At 35.1% G+C, this 14,832-nt stretch overlaps 3 protein-coding genes across 3 annotated transcripts in view; all 3 read right to left on the reverse strand.

Annotated features, from left to right (window-relative positions):
- The window catches only part of LOC145324830 (nucleoporin NUP35-like), a 327,729-nt gene that overhangs the window by 216,005 nt on the left and 96,892 nt on the right, over positions 1-14,832 (reverse strand). The gene's annotated exons all lie outside the window — the stretch shown is intronic.
- LOC145324823 (uncharacterized) lies at positions 35-5,538 on the reverse strand. The gene is made up of 3 exons (XM_080167498.1): positions 5,126-5,538; positions 4,286-4,477; positions 35-2,564 (listed from the first exon to the last, which is right to left on the reverse strand). The coding sequence occupies exons 1-3, from the start codon at positions 5,131-5,133 to the stop codon at positions 815-817; spliced, it is 1,950 nt and encodes a 649-aa protein (XP_080023624.1). The 5' UTR covers positions 5,134-5,538; the 3' UTR covers positions 35-814.
- On the reverse strand, positions 10,909-13,042 carry LOC145324824 (uncharacterized). Its single transcript, XM_080167499.1, has 2 exons — positions 11,980-13,042; positions 10,909-11,303 (listed from the first exon to the last, which is right to left on the reverse strand). The coding sequence occupies exons 1-2, from the start codon at positions 12,709-12,711 to the stop codon at positions 11,217-11,219; spliced, it is 819 nt and encodes a 272-aa protein (XP_080023625.1). The 5' UTR covers positions 12,712-13,042; the 3' UTR covers positions 10,909-11,216.

Raw genomic sequence — 14,832 nt, forward strand, 5'->3', positions numbered from 1 at the left:
TGACGTATAGTAATAGCAAGAACAAACAACTAAATATTCTTATAAAGTGTATTAATTCAATACAAGGTTAACATACAATAATAACATTAATATTAAGACAACTGTTCACTTTTATGTTCGTGTCGTGTTGCAGAGCAATGTCTTGCTCCGAAACCGTTGACACAAGAACTAAAAGCTAAACTATATAATACATGCATTGCTCTTAAATCAGGAAGAAAGGGACTATACATCACATTTCTCCCTGGCTTTAACATGAACCTGGATTTCAAACTGTAATATTTCAGATTAAATATAACAATAGGTTTTTACATGTTAATTATCATAGATATTATAAATAGCGTTGAACGCTTATTAAAGAGATAATAGTTGATCTGGTATGACACCTGCCATATTTTTTTTTTTTTTTTTTTTATATATATTTTTATTCCAGATCTTTAAACACTTCATATACACATTTTTTTATTTATTTTGGTTCCTTAGAACTCTTTTTGTGTTTTTTTTTTTTTTTTTTTTCCTTTTTTCTTTATGTGTTTTTTTTTCTTTTTAATATTTTTTTAAGAAAAAAACATTGATTAACATATAATCATTGAAAAATGCATTGATTAACACCTAATGCATTAATTACATAGTTATCATAAATACATGATATAAAAATAACATTGGTTAACATATAACCATCAGATTTAAGCATGGTATTATAGAGCATTAATATGAAACATGAATTTTAAACTTTTTTTGAGACTACTACTGCCTCAACAAATATTAAATACATAAAATAAAATAAAATATGAATTAATACACATAACTATAATTATTACTTTCTTTTTCCAGATGTTCTGCTCTTCTTGCCAGATTCTTCAATATCCATGGGCATGATAGCTTCATCATCATTCACTCCAAGTTTTGCGGTCTCATCACACAAGCCGTCTTGAGACATCCTTGCCTCAGTATCACCAAGCATATGAAGACATCTTTCAAATCCACTAGTAACCGCAACCGAAATCGAGGTTGCAACGTTATCAACCTCCTCCTGATTATCCAAAATCTTTTGATGCTTACGACTAACCTCCTCTCCAAATTTATCAAGCATCATCAATATTCCAGGCGTGTGTTCCATCCTCATTTCCTCCCTCACTTGTTCATCAACACGCCATTGCTGATTTGACAATTCAAGGTCCAGACAAACAGGAATGTTCGGATTTAAGGGCTGATCCATCTGAACACAAACAGGATCCCCAAACCGAGTAACCAATTTGAAATCACCTTCGAACCACTCATTTACTTTGTGTTCAGGATTAAACTTCCACTCAATATTGGTTGTCAACAAACTTGTATGAACGTTTCCATCCAACTCCAATCTGATTTCCTTCACTACATTTTCTAAAGTGGTATTTGTATCACATAACAATATCTGCTTGGCTAGAGTCGGACGGAGACGCTTGCAGCGCATCTGCATTTCCCAGGTCAAAACTCTTGCGTCTACTTTATCATTCAACAGACTACCTGCATATGTGGCACTCACCAGGTTATCAATTATTTCTCTTTGACCATCCAATCTAACATAACGTATCTCAGCAGGCATCTCTCCACTGGTGATTAAACTCACCGAATTCATGTTTACAATGCGTGGAATGTAGACTGTTAAGTTCATGTATTCATTCACCTGAATGGAGTCAATAAACACTTTAGCACTCAAATCCTGTTCAGACTTTCCATCAAGCCAATCTTTCTGTAACTCTAACAAAGTTGTGGATGGCATTTGCTTCAGAATAAAGCTTACTTTATTCACGACATCTTTCCAATGTGCCAGAAGCCGGATAGCTGACACAACCTGCGTCTTCAACCTCGGATCAACGCTATTACCCACCGTTCTCAACACCGTCTGAAGGCTCATTTTACCATCTGCAGGTATGACGTCAATTTTTGAAAGTTGATGCCAATCCTCAAGTTCCCCCATATGTTTGATTATGGGTAACAATTCGCCCAACGTTTGACAGCTTTTCCTCTCATCTCCATCCAGGTATTCAATCTTAGCAAGCAACACCAAACTTGGTAAATTTTCGCAAACAAGCTTAGAGAGAAATATGGTCGCGCTCAACTTATTCAAACTAGTTGTCTCGTTCCATGACAACTTTCTATTTATAGCTTTAGAATGCTCACCAGCCGCCATCAGGTTGAGGTGTCTTGAATTCTGGCTGGTAAAGATAGGGATCCTGTCCACAGGCCAGTCTATGGAGTGGATGCATCTCCCCATCTCCAACTGCACCGATAACATGTTTATCAAATTCAACTTAAACCTTGGTTCATTATCAATAAGACGAGCTAAATCTGCCAGTGGCATGTCCTCACTGCTCAAAAATATGTTCCTTGTCGCCCTGCCCACACTCAACGTGGGCAGCTCAACGCGCGACATTACCAACACCAGCCGGGATGCAGAGTTGCTGACCAATGCAGATACTGGTAGACCAGGTTTGACTTGATTTCCTTCATTGACAGATTGTTTGTGGCGGCCATCTTCTTCATTGCTCAATAACTTTTGATTCATTGTTGCCGCCGTAACCAACCTGCAAAAATACAATATAATTAAATTTCAGCATAAGAAATTTAAGATCTAGCATTAAATTCTTCCTCAGTAAATCTTTTTTTATGACACCATGAACAACAACAATACAACAATGCCAACATAGGAATTATACCTAACAACAACATTAACACAATCAAAACAAACTTGGCAAACAATGGTAATATATCTTTGAACAAATGTTCTAAACCAAACCAAGGACCTGTAACCTGTTCGAAAAATGACAACTTATGATCAACAAAATCCAATTTAGAAGCTTGTCCATTAAAATCCTCAAAATCCTCTAATCCCTGATATTTAATAGTCTTATTAAAATCAGCAATAAACACCTTTTCGTCGTTCAGAAAAATCTTTTGTCCCACGTGTTCTGATTTTTCATTGGCAATATGCATAAGTTCGAGTCCCTGCCCCTGATTCCCAAGGAACAAATTAGCTGTCAACTTCAAAAATACCGGACTTTGCGAACAATTTAACAATTTTATATCCTCTACTGCTACAATCATTCTACTATATTCTTGTATTCCAACTGTTTCACCTTTATAATCCACCATCAAGTGTCCTACTGCACATCCATAATCCACACCTAACTTTACTGGAATTTCAACCGCTGTACACTTTTCATACTTAGCAATTTCTCCCAGGTATATAATTCTGAACCCATGATGCATCTGTACATTTGACCTAACTTCTGTTTGAGCACATCTAGAAATACTAAAAAGTTCCATCATCCTCTCATTCCTTTCTCTACTAGCCAAAAACATAGCATTCAAATCAAATCTAGCTTCCTGTTTTAACAAATCCCCAAAATAACTTCTAACAGCCGCCTTCGGTTCCTCTAAAAACTTGATACCCTCCAATTCTGTTACAAAAATGTTGAAATCCAGATGCTGCAAAGTAAGTTTCTCTGTTCCCATAATTTTAACTAAAATATTCCTTTCCAAGTTAGAAACAAAAAGTTGTTCATTCCAAGTAGTTAAATTGAATGTATCTTGAAAAACTACCTTAAAATTACTGGCCGGTTTTCGTACTACATACGGAAAATATGGAGAAGTTGATGTTGCCCACAAATGATTATCTTCAAAATTCGCCACAATCGTCTTTTTATCATAATCCATAACAACATTTCCCTTGATCAAAACGGGTGTATTTTTCACTAAAATATGCAAAGTCCCAACAGCAAAACCTAAATTGAACCACATATTGTGCGCGTATATTCCCAGTGTCTTGCATTGAATATTTTCACCACCAACATCCCAGAAAGGTGACAATGTTCCATTAACTGTGAAACTGTGAACAGTTGGCAAGTCTATATTTACTTTAAAACTAATACCATCATGCTGATACTTGCCAGCATGAAAAACCCTTCTACATTCGTCCATACTCAACTCTACCTGTTTTTCATGTGGCACGTCTAGTACGTGCACATGACTCGCGGTACCGCAAAACCAGCGCTCCAATTTTAGTCTAACCTCACAACTAATGGCTTCTGACAATATAAAATCGGTTTCTGCTAACCCCAATAATTCCACAGATCTAACCGGTTCCATCCTATCATCCAAACAGGCAGCTGATCTAAGTTCAACATTACTTATTTGAGAACAATCATAAGCTGCTAACCGTGGATCCTGTGACGTATACATACCACCAACAACAATCAAACAATAAACCTGCATCACAACAACAAATAGCAAAATATCCAAGTACCTGACTCCTCTATCATCCTTGGATTTCTTCACAGGTACTGGTCCAGCACGTCCACTCTTTGAACTACAAGCGTCCGGTGACCTCTTGCGCATACCACGATCTCCATCTCGTCTATTCCGGTCATGTCTATCACCACCGCCGCTTCCTCTCTTGTCATCACGCTCCCTACGGTTTTCGTGGTAATCTCTTCTCCTGCAAATATTATACAAATTATTACAAATATTATTTTTTAATCAATTTTGCGAGGTTCCTAGTTACTACATCTGCTACTGAATAACGTTCTAATCTGTCTTTTTCTCTGTTTTGTCTATCCTCTTCTAATTTTTGTAATTGCACTTCATTTGTAGAACCTTTAGGACGACCTTTAACAGGAATAGTCTCAGACATTTTTTGCAATTTTGCATTATCTAACGATCTATCTAATTCATCCTCCTCAACATCTCTACCTCGTTTAACACTTCCCCTTCGTTGTTCCAAGTTTACAATTTTACTTTGCAGTTTTGGAAAAGTGTCCTCTAAAATACTCATCCGAGACTCTAACTCTCTAGCAGATTCCATGTTAACATCCTCTACACCCAAACTGTTGTCTACTAAGCTATTATCAGAGGCATAATCTCCATGAAAAACACTATCCTTACTAATAGTAGAATATGTAGAGTCTAACTTAGTTTTGTCAGTCATATCATTTGAATCTACACTATCAGAAATATGAGTACTTTCCAAAGTATCACTAAGATCCTCAACTAAATCATCTAAATTTTCATTATCCTGAGATACATTTGACCTTTGCTGTGACAACCCAACACCCAAAAAAGATTTCTCCAAAAAATCTGGTGTTACCTGTCCATCCTTCCGCCTTCCAACCACCTCTGGACTAGCGCCACAACTATTCTCCTCTTCAGAAACGCCTGAACAAGTTAAATTTCTCAAAGTATTGGGAAAGTCATAGTTTACTTTCAAGGTATTATCCACAGAGAAAAATTCATCTGTAATCACTAAGTCAATCTTTTCATCTGGAGTCAAGTCTAAAGTACTCTCAATAACATATATTTTATCTCTTGGTACAATTCTCACCCCTTTATCTTTCAATCTACACTTTTCTAGGGGTTGAACCTCGAATAAACTATCAGAAATTGCTTTTGTCACTAAACACGGACCCACCCATAACGAGCAGAGTTTACGAGCTACACCAATCGTTGTGACGTCATAAAAAATATAACAATAGGAATTTATAGCTATCGGCCGACCTATCCTTTCTGTATTTTCTACCTGTAAATACTTCTCAGTTCTTTCTTGTCCAGTCCTCCAATTCTTGTCAAGGCACTCCAATAACTCTGAAAAATTCATATGTTTAATTTTCGAGCGTGTTAACGGATCAAATGAGTCAAGTGGAAGCTTAGGGTTTCTTAGGAACATCTTAAAATACGGGGAACATCCTAACCTCCGATTGAAAGAAGTGTTCATACAAAATTGTGTAGCTTTAAGTTTATAAGCCCAATCTCCATCTTGAAAACGTAAATCAGTCTTAAGAAACGAATACACCGATTGGTTGTATCTTTCACTGTAATTCGAATTTGCTGATCTTGGAGGGATAAAAATTTGTTCAATTCCCAACCTTAAACAAACTTCCCTAAAAACTTTTGATTTGAAGCTTTGTGCATTGTCAGTCCTAATTCGCTCGCATAGTCCCCAAACAGAAAATAAATTAAACTTCAAACATTCAATAATTGTTTCAGCTTTAACATCCTCAATAGCAAACAACCACACATATCTAGTACAACTGTCAACTACTATTAAAATGTGCTTACAAATGACTCCATTATATTCACACTCATTCAAAGGACCTAAAGCATCTATGGCCAACTCTGCCATAGCTTCCCCAGCCAAAGGAGAAAATTCTATATTATGATTATGTTTAGGTTTTTTACGTCTATTCAAACAAATGACACAATTTGCAACTGCCGCCGCTACATATTTAGACACATAGGGAAAAATGAAGTGACGATTAATCCTGCTCAAAGTTTCCAAATAACCCCTATGCCCCGCTGTAACATCTGCATGAGCTAACAAGAAAACTTTATTGTACATTCCAATAGGTACCACTACCTGTTCAATAAATTGAAATTCTTTCTGGAGCCGCATAGGTGAAGTCAGGATAATTAAACCATCCTTATAACTCAGATGTTCAAAAAATCTTAATATTTGTTTACCACGATAAGGCATTTGAGACAATTCTCTGGACGTAGGTTTGACATTATTTACAATAAATTTTCTCACCTCAACTAAAACAGGATCCTTCTCCAGGCTACGACTAAATTCTCTCGCCTTCAATCTGGATGATATTTGACTGGCCGTCTCTGCTCCAATTCCTGCAATAAGACATAATTTAGGATCTTCCAATTGATATACAGTATCCAATATTAACTCTCCTTGTTCGTCTGTCGATAATTTAGATATCCTATCTTTACTATCCTTTAATGCAGTACGTGACAATATATCAACATTAGTATGCATCTTGCCCTGCCTATGTACAACCTCATAACTGAAGGTGGATAAAAAATTTATCCACCTTATGGTGAGACCAACAAAATATCCGTTCTGCCTCCAAGTAGATAGATGTTTCAGTGCAGCTGAATCAGTTCTCACGATAAACTTCTTGTGTCTCAAATAACATTCAAATCTTTCAACAGCATTTACTAATGCACATAATTCTCCTTTATGTGCTGCATAATTGGCTTCATGAGTTGAACAAACACGTGACCAACACGATATCATCTTCTCTTGTCCATTTTGTTTTTGACTTAACACCGCAGACATAGCTGTAGATGACCAATCTGTATCCAACACAAATGGTTCAGCCTCCATTCTCCAATCCGGGAACGATTTACTTATTTCTTCACAGAACAATTCTCTAGTCTTTGTAAAAGCTTCCATACTTTTTTCATCCCATTCTATTTTACTACTGTTTCTGAATTTGTTCAATGGTGCCGTAATATCAGAAAAATTCTTGAAATATGAACCATAATAATTTATGAAACCAGTAAATCTTTGAATATCTTTACCTGTTTCAGGTACTGGCCAATTCTTAATCTTTTCAATATATGCTTGGTCCATAAATATGCCTTCTGCATTTATAATATGGCCCAGAAATTTCACTTCCTCTGCAAACAATGTACATTTTCCAAGATTAATCTTGAGGCCTGCTTCACAGAATGTTCGTAGTAGAATATTCAAATGTTCCAGATGTTCCTCCACATTCATACTATATACAAGAACATCGTCCAAATAAACTAGGCAAAATGCCCTTAATTCAGGACTCAAATCCATTACTCTATCCATCAACTTTACAAATGCACTTGGAGCATTGGTCAATCCAAACGGAAGCCTCTTGAAGCAATATTGCCGTCCATTAGAACAAAATGCTGTATATTTCCTGACAGATTCCTTCAAATGCATTGAATTATACGCTGAAGTTAGGTCAATAGACGTAAAAATCTTCTTTCCTCCAAGTTTGTCAAATAGCTCACCAATGTTAGGCAAAGGGTAACAGATCTTCTCAGTTATCTCATTTAATGAGCGGTAGTCCAGGACAAAACGGACTTTCACCTCGTTAGTATTTCCAACCTTCTTCTTAACAGCAAAAATTCCAGAATTAAACGGTGAATTACATTCTTCTATCACATCTGTTTCCAACCATAAATCAATCTGTTCTTTTAGTTTCTCTGCATGATGAGGATTGAGTCTAATCATCCTATTCTTGAAAGGTTGAGCTCCAGGAACCAACTGAATATCATACTCCTCCAAAGTACAAGATCCAATATCCGTAGGATCAATCGATAACGCCTTGAAATTCTTTAAAAACAAACCAACTATCCTTCCTTTCAAAGAAACATTATCCTTTAAAAACAGAACTTTATCCAACTTCAATTTATCTTTAATAAAACGAATCTTCTTTAATGTTGTTGACACATCTTCTTTAACTCTGTTCTCTTGCAGCATTGCTATCTTCTCCGCCAAAAACAAATTTCCAACCAAAGTACCAGCAGGAACAGATTTCGTAACAGTTTCAAAATTCGTGATTTTAGTCATAATTTTACCGTTCTTTCCCACCTCAGTAATTCCTTCGTTTATCAACAAGTTGTTTCGGCTACAGTAACCTTGTCTAGGAGCTATATAACACAACTGTCCTTCAGGCATATTTCCCTTAGTTGAAACTTCTACCACCACTGTACTCAATGCAGGAATTTCTATTCGATTTTTCAATGAACAAATCCATTTTTGGTCTTGTAACTCAGCTTCATTAATCTCAGGTTTCTTAGTTCTTGCTTTCTCCATTTTCTCCAAAACTGTATGAACCAAATTCTTCACTACAATTTTCCGTTTAGCTACTAAATTCACACTGATTCCATGCATCTCAATCCTGTTGCCGTCTTTGGCAAATATCGTCTTCACGTTATTTTTGTTCAGCCAATAACTGCCTAGGTTCATAGGTACAGTCATGCCGGAAATAACAAAACAATCTTCTTGAAAACTGTGACCTCCAATCTGAAATTCAACATTCCAAACAACACCATCAATCTTGATGCTGGAACCCTGCACGCCTGTTGCTTTCGAATCCGTTTCTTCAATCACACAATCAAGCTTTCTAGCCAACACTTGAGATATCAGGCAGCCTCTTGCATTGCTGCTATCAATTAAGGTCAGGATTTCCATGCCACCAATCTTTGTTGGAACATAGACTTCAGCCGCTCCAGCCGCCATCTCGGAATCTTCATGAAACTTATAAAACAGCTATCTAACTAACACCAACAGTTATGAGGTTGTAACTATCCAATTGTCTATCAAATAACTATCTATCTGTCTACAACAAATAACAAAAGGACTGAATAAAACAATTCACTCACCGACAATATTTCATCCACCAACAGAAACGTCCAAAAATATCTCTTAATCCACAATCAGTAAACTTCTCTCCGATCAATCTAAAATATTACAAACTTTTAGATGCCAATTGATGGAAAATCACTGTACATAAGAATTAATATCGATATTAATATATATATAACAAATTTACAATACTATTTTTCGAACAGCAATATATATATATAATAGTAATCAAATGGTAACAACATGAAACCATAACAACTCACCATCAAATAAATAATGATGACAGAATATCCCAATCACCACAAACACTCTTCTCAGCCAATCTAAAATAAATACAATTATTTTAGATGCCATAAATAAATGTTTCACTGAACCAATAACTTGTAACACAATAAAAGAAGTTGTATTAAGAAATATGACATGATCAAACATTATCAATCACCAAGCAAATTAATCTTTCCAAATACCATAAGTTCAATTCTTTGAAATTCAATAAAATATTACCTAACAAAACTATTATTGTCAGATTAAACTGAGATGTATAAAAGGTTTAAAAGTCGAAATTCAACTAACTATATATCTCAATACCTGAGAGCACTTTCTTGCGCAGCTTTGCTTCTCTGCGCAGCTCAACTTTCTGCGCATGGCGCGCTCCACGCCCGATAATCATTGCAGCTACCTCTATACACCGCCCCATGTTGCGCATACCAGCTCTGAGAGATAGTGCAAATTTCTTTGCAAATATGGTCACTCCCCCTTTCTCTCAAACAAAAGAGACAGCTCCCCCATATCTGCGCATACCAACTCTGAGAGGTAGTGCAATATTCGTTGCAAATATGTTCACTCCCCCTTTCTCCTCCAACAAAAGAGACAGCTCCACCATATTTGTGCATACCAGCTCCGAGAGACAGCCCCTCCCTTCCTTCATAGAAAGAGACTTCTCCACGATTATATCTAATGCATTATAACAATTTTGCTTCATGAAATTCTAAACTTCATTAAAAATTTTGCTGAATCAACCTCACTAAATCGCAATATAATTGTTTTAAAATCGAATACTTTAAATCACAATAACTGACTCATCTTTTAAAACAATTTTCCACATTTCATCAAAATTTAATACTTTTCAAATATCTAATTTCACATTTTTATCAAATTTAATTCAATTTAAAATTCAATTTAATATTTTTCAATAGCAATTTTACAAAATTGTATTCCTAATTCATTTTTGCATTTTCACTTTTTATTATTCTTATCTCTGTTAGACTCCACAACAGTCTGAAACAAAAATGAATTTTCCTAATTTCAACAAAACATAATCAAAAACTAAATTAATTATTTTGATTTCCATTATAACATAATCTCATAATTTCATATAGGCTTATAAACAATATGTTATCTTTTCATAATTCAAAATAAACCATCAAAATAAATTATCACAAAATTAGAGTTGCTTCGTTCACTCTTTATCATTAATTTTGTTTTGTTGTTGTTTATTTACAATGCGCATAAATCAAAACAATGCCGCGTAACAAGTAGAAAATGGAATAAGGTTTTATGATTATAATACATTCAAAACATTAAAACCATAAAATGTCATCTATAATAGCATTATTCCATGCCTCGACTTCCGCTACAAGATCGTCTTCATAATCGCTGGCCCCTAAACCATCGACATGCGCCACTTCCTTCGTATCCTCCCCTTCTTTCACCTCTCCTTCAATTTCACCAACCAATTTCTTTTTATCCAAACTATTTTCATTCTTTTTAAAACTCTTTTGCCCCGTCTTATAAGGAACAAAAGGCTTGTTTCCCCACCGCAAAAAGTATTTTCCTTTAGGATTAGGCAACTTTTTATCTCTAATATCAAAACAATCCCTCATCATGTGACCCTTTCTGTTGCAATAATAACAAATAAAACCACCTTGAATTGCGCCAATTAAAGGAATAAGTTCAGCTGGTCCACCAAATTCATCAGCTAAATCAATTTCACATTGATTTATTTCATATGACAAATTATCTTCATCACTAACCTGATCAATAGTTACAGGATTCGACTTGGAACCAACCCCACCAACCATCGTCTTAGCCAAAGCCATCTGGTTTGTTGTACATCCTCTAGCCATTGACCCTGAAATTTGATTAAATTGTAGCCCTTTAACAATCAATTGTGCTTTAACTATTAACTCTGTCCGAAACTTCGTTATCATTCGCACTTGTCCGTCACGCTCCAAATCCAATGCAAATTGTCGCATCTGATTAGCCAAAAGTGGAGATAAAACCACATTACACACTTGAGAATAGAAATCCATAAACATATCATCAGTTGGTTTCGGATACGCACGTTTCCAGAAAGATAGTATCTTATCAAAAAATGCATCAATCTTATCATTCTCATGTTGCTTAACACTCAAATACGCATCTTTACACACATTTTTCATGTCGGGTGGTAAAAATGTCTCCCGCATCTTACACAAGTACCCCTTTAATGTTAATTGTCTATTCTCCATATCAGCAGGTTTTAGTGTATAACCACAAGCGGTTCTTACACCCACACATTTATCAAACAAAATTTCCTTACACACTTGATGATTAGTCATATGATAACGTCTAGTAGTCATCCAAAATCTCTCCAAATAATCATCAAAGAAAATCACATCATCGTCAACTGCAAATTCAGGCGCATTTTTTCTGAACTGATCATCAAGTTTAGCACACGTTTCATTGTACCTATGCACATTCTCCTCCCCCTGCGAAACATACAGAGATCTATCTGGTACATAAACAAGAGATTTACACCAACTAACCTGCGAATCACTCAGTCCAGCTTCAAAAAAATTGAGCGTATTAAAATCCTCCGCATCAACCTCAGAAAGGGCTGGCCACCACATGAGAACTCCATTATAGATATTATCCACAGCATCCACTCTAGACAATTCCCAAAGTTTTATGATCTTATCTTCATTTCCCTGCATACCACCAAAAATAGGCCGAGAACCACCAGCAAACAACTTAGGCTTCTCTTCTGATCCTCCAAATCCTCCAGATCCACCAGCCGTCCTCTGCCACGGCATAGAGTTATCTAAACCATTCTGCTGGTTATTCGACCCATTCTGCTGGGTATTCTGCTGGTTATTCGACCCATTCTGCTGGGTATTCGAACCATTCTGCTGGTCATTCAAACTATTCTGCTGGGCAATCTTTTCAAGAATTCGCTGCTGGCCAGTCATAAACTCATTCACAACAGTCACATTTTCATTCTTGATATCATTATCAACACTAGGCTCCATCACCTTATTAAGACGATCTTCCAAATCGTCTATCCGAGTAGCCAGTCCAGTAACCGCAGCAACATTAGTATCAACATTATCCGTCAATTCCTGAACTTTCGCCTCCAGCGGCGCCATTCTTCCAGTAAGATTAACCAGCATATCCCCATTGGAATGAATATCACCCTGCAGCGAGGCCAACAATTGGAGCATATACTCCTCCTTCTCCGCCGGGGACAACTTCTTGTAATAATCAATGTCCACCTTCATGGCGTCCAAAAATTCCTGAACAAAACTAAAGCAAAGAAATAATACAATTAAAAGAAAAATCTGAGCCGTAGATTCGTACTACACTACTGCGCCAAAATGACGTATAGTAATAGCAAGAACAAACAACTAAATATTCTTATAAAGTGTATTAATTCAATACAAGGTTAACATACAATAATAACATTAATATTAAGACAACTGTTCACTTTTATGTTCGTGTCGTGTTGCAGAGCAATGTCTTGCTCCGAAACCGTTGACACAAGAACTAAAAGCTAAACTATATAATACATGCATTGCTCTTAAATCAGGAAGAAAGGGACTATACATCACAGTAGATAGGGATTCATACTGAGAATGATGCAATTATGAAGCCGGAAACCGTTTTTTTTTTACATTTTCTGGCACCGGGTTTTAAAACCCGGTTCGGCACTAATGGGTTAATGTCACGTTCATGACATAGCAGCAGCTGGTATCATTTTTAACAGCTTTAGTGTGAAGTGGAATGTACTTTTAAAAATTTATCAATAAGCTCTTTTAGTTGGTTTAACCCAATAACTTAAAGCAGCATTTAACGCAGTTTAAAGGTAAAATTATAAAAAAATAGTACATAACAGAACTTTTAAGAATACCAGCTGAAATAAACTGGCACCAAACCCACTAAAAAGGAATAAGAAAATATGTAATATCATCTATTAGTTTCCTAAAAGTCTGATGAATATATTGTGTGATTTTAAAAAAGTATTTTCATTCTATTTCACAGTCAGTTTACTTATCAATTAATCCAAGGTAATTTTTCAAGCAAACATAGAATAAAACACAAATAGACGTAAATTTTTTGGATTAGTCAAATGTCAAATAAAATTGTTTGATTTTCTTTTATAATGATTTCTAAAATGCAATACCTAGATAGATTTTCTTTTTTCCTAACAACATTTTAGAAGAAACAAGCCAATATAAGTTACAGAGCTACAGACAGACAACCATACATGAATTGTAGAGTAGCTTCTATAAAAATCAGGGATCTACAGGGACAAGACAATGGCTTATAAATTGATGTACATCCCCAATGACGATACATAAAATTACTCCTTATGTACATTACAATTTTTGATTGAAATAATTAAACATTTAACTTAATGAACCAACCAATCAAAATTAATTTAATCAAAGTTGTTGATATACAAATAAGAAAGTGTTATAATAGTACACTGTAAAAAATAATTTTTTCATTTAGTATCAATTGATACGCTGGGGTTGTATTAGACCTGGACCCGTAAGTGTGCTGTATTAACAAATAAATATAAAACACCATGTAGTACGATATACCGTAATAACTATACAGATACATTTTTAGTATGAATTCTTACCCTACAGAGTAACAAAATTACGAACCAGAGTATTAAAAACTTCCTTCTAGCGTATTGAATTTTATTCCATAAGGAGTATTAGATAATACTATACAATGCATATTCCTTATTTAGTAATACATATTACTCCATAGAACACTAAGTAATACTCAATACAGTATTGGAATCTTCCTTATATCGTAATGAGGTTTTTTGCTAGAATGTATGGGATGATGCTATACAGTAATGAAATGAATATATAGTATTATCTGATGCTAAATTTATTTTTCATTTTTAACAGTGTACTTTGGGGACTAGTGTAATGAATAGTTCAATGTCCTCTTCCTTCCTGAATAAAAATACTTATCGACTGAACCAAAACAAAAATACCTACTAAACAATCTACTTTGAAAACGGCCAAGTATTCGATGGAAATTTGCCAGTATATGTCATGAAAATTAAGCCAATTTAATCCTAATAAAATATAATTAGCGATAACACCAAGAAATATCAAGATTTTTTTTTATATTTTTAGTCTATGAACTAATTACAATTTTTGAGCTACATTTTTTTCCAATTATTAGTAGATTAATTACATTTGTATTTTAACAGACTAAGAAATAAAATGATATTACAGCGGCTAAAAAACGGTAGCTGAGCATTGGACTGCTTATTCTCTAGTCCACAAAGTTTTATAGCAATGTTTTCTTATTTGTTGGCTTAAAAACTTTGGGTATTTTTATTTATTTTGATTGGTTGCTCCATTAAATTGAGT

The sequence above is a fragment of the Acartia tonsa genome, chromosome 7, assembly GCF_053477335.1.
Source record: "Acartia tonsa isolate MP-2025a chromosome 7, ASM5347733v1, whole genome shotgun sequence".
Classification (NCBI taxonomy): Eukaryota; Metazoa; Arthropoda; class Copepoda; order Calanoida; family Acartiidae; genus Acartia; species Acartia tonsa.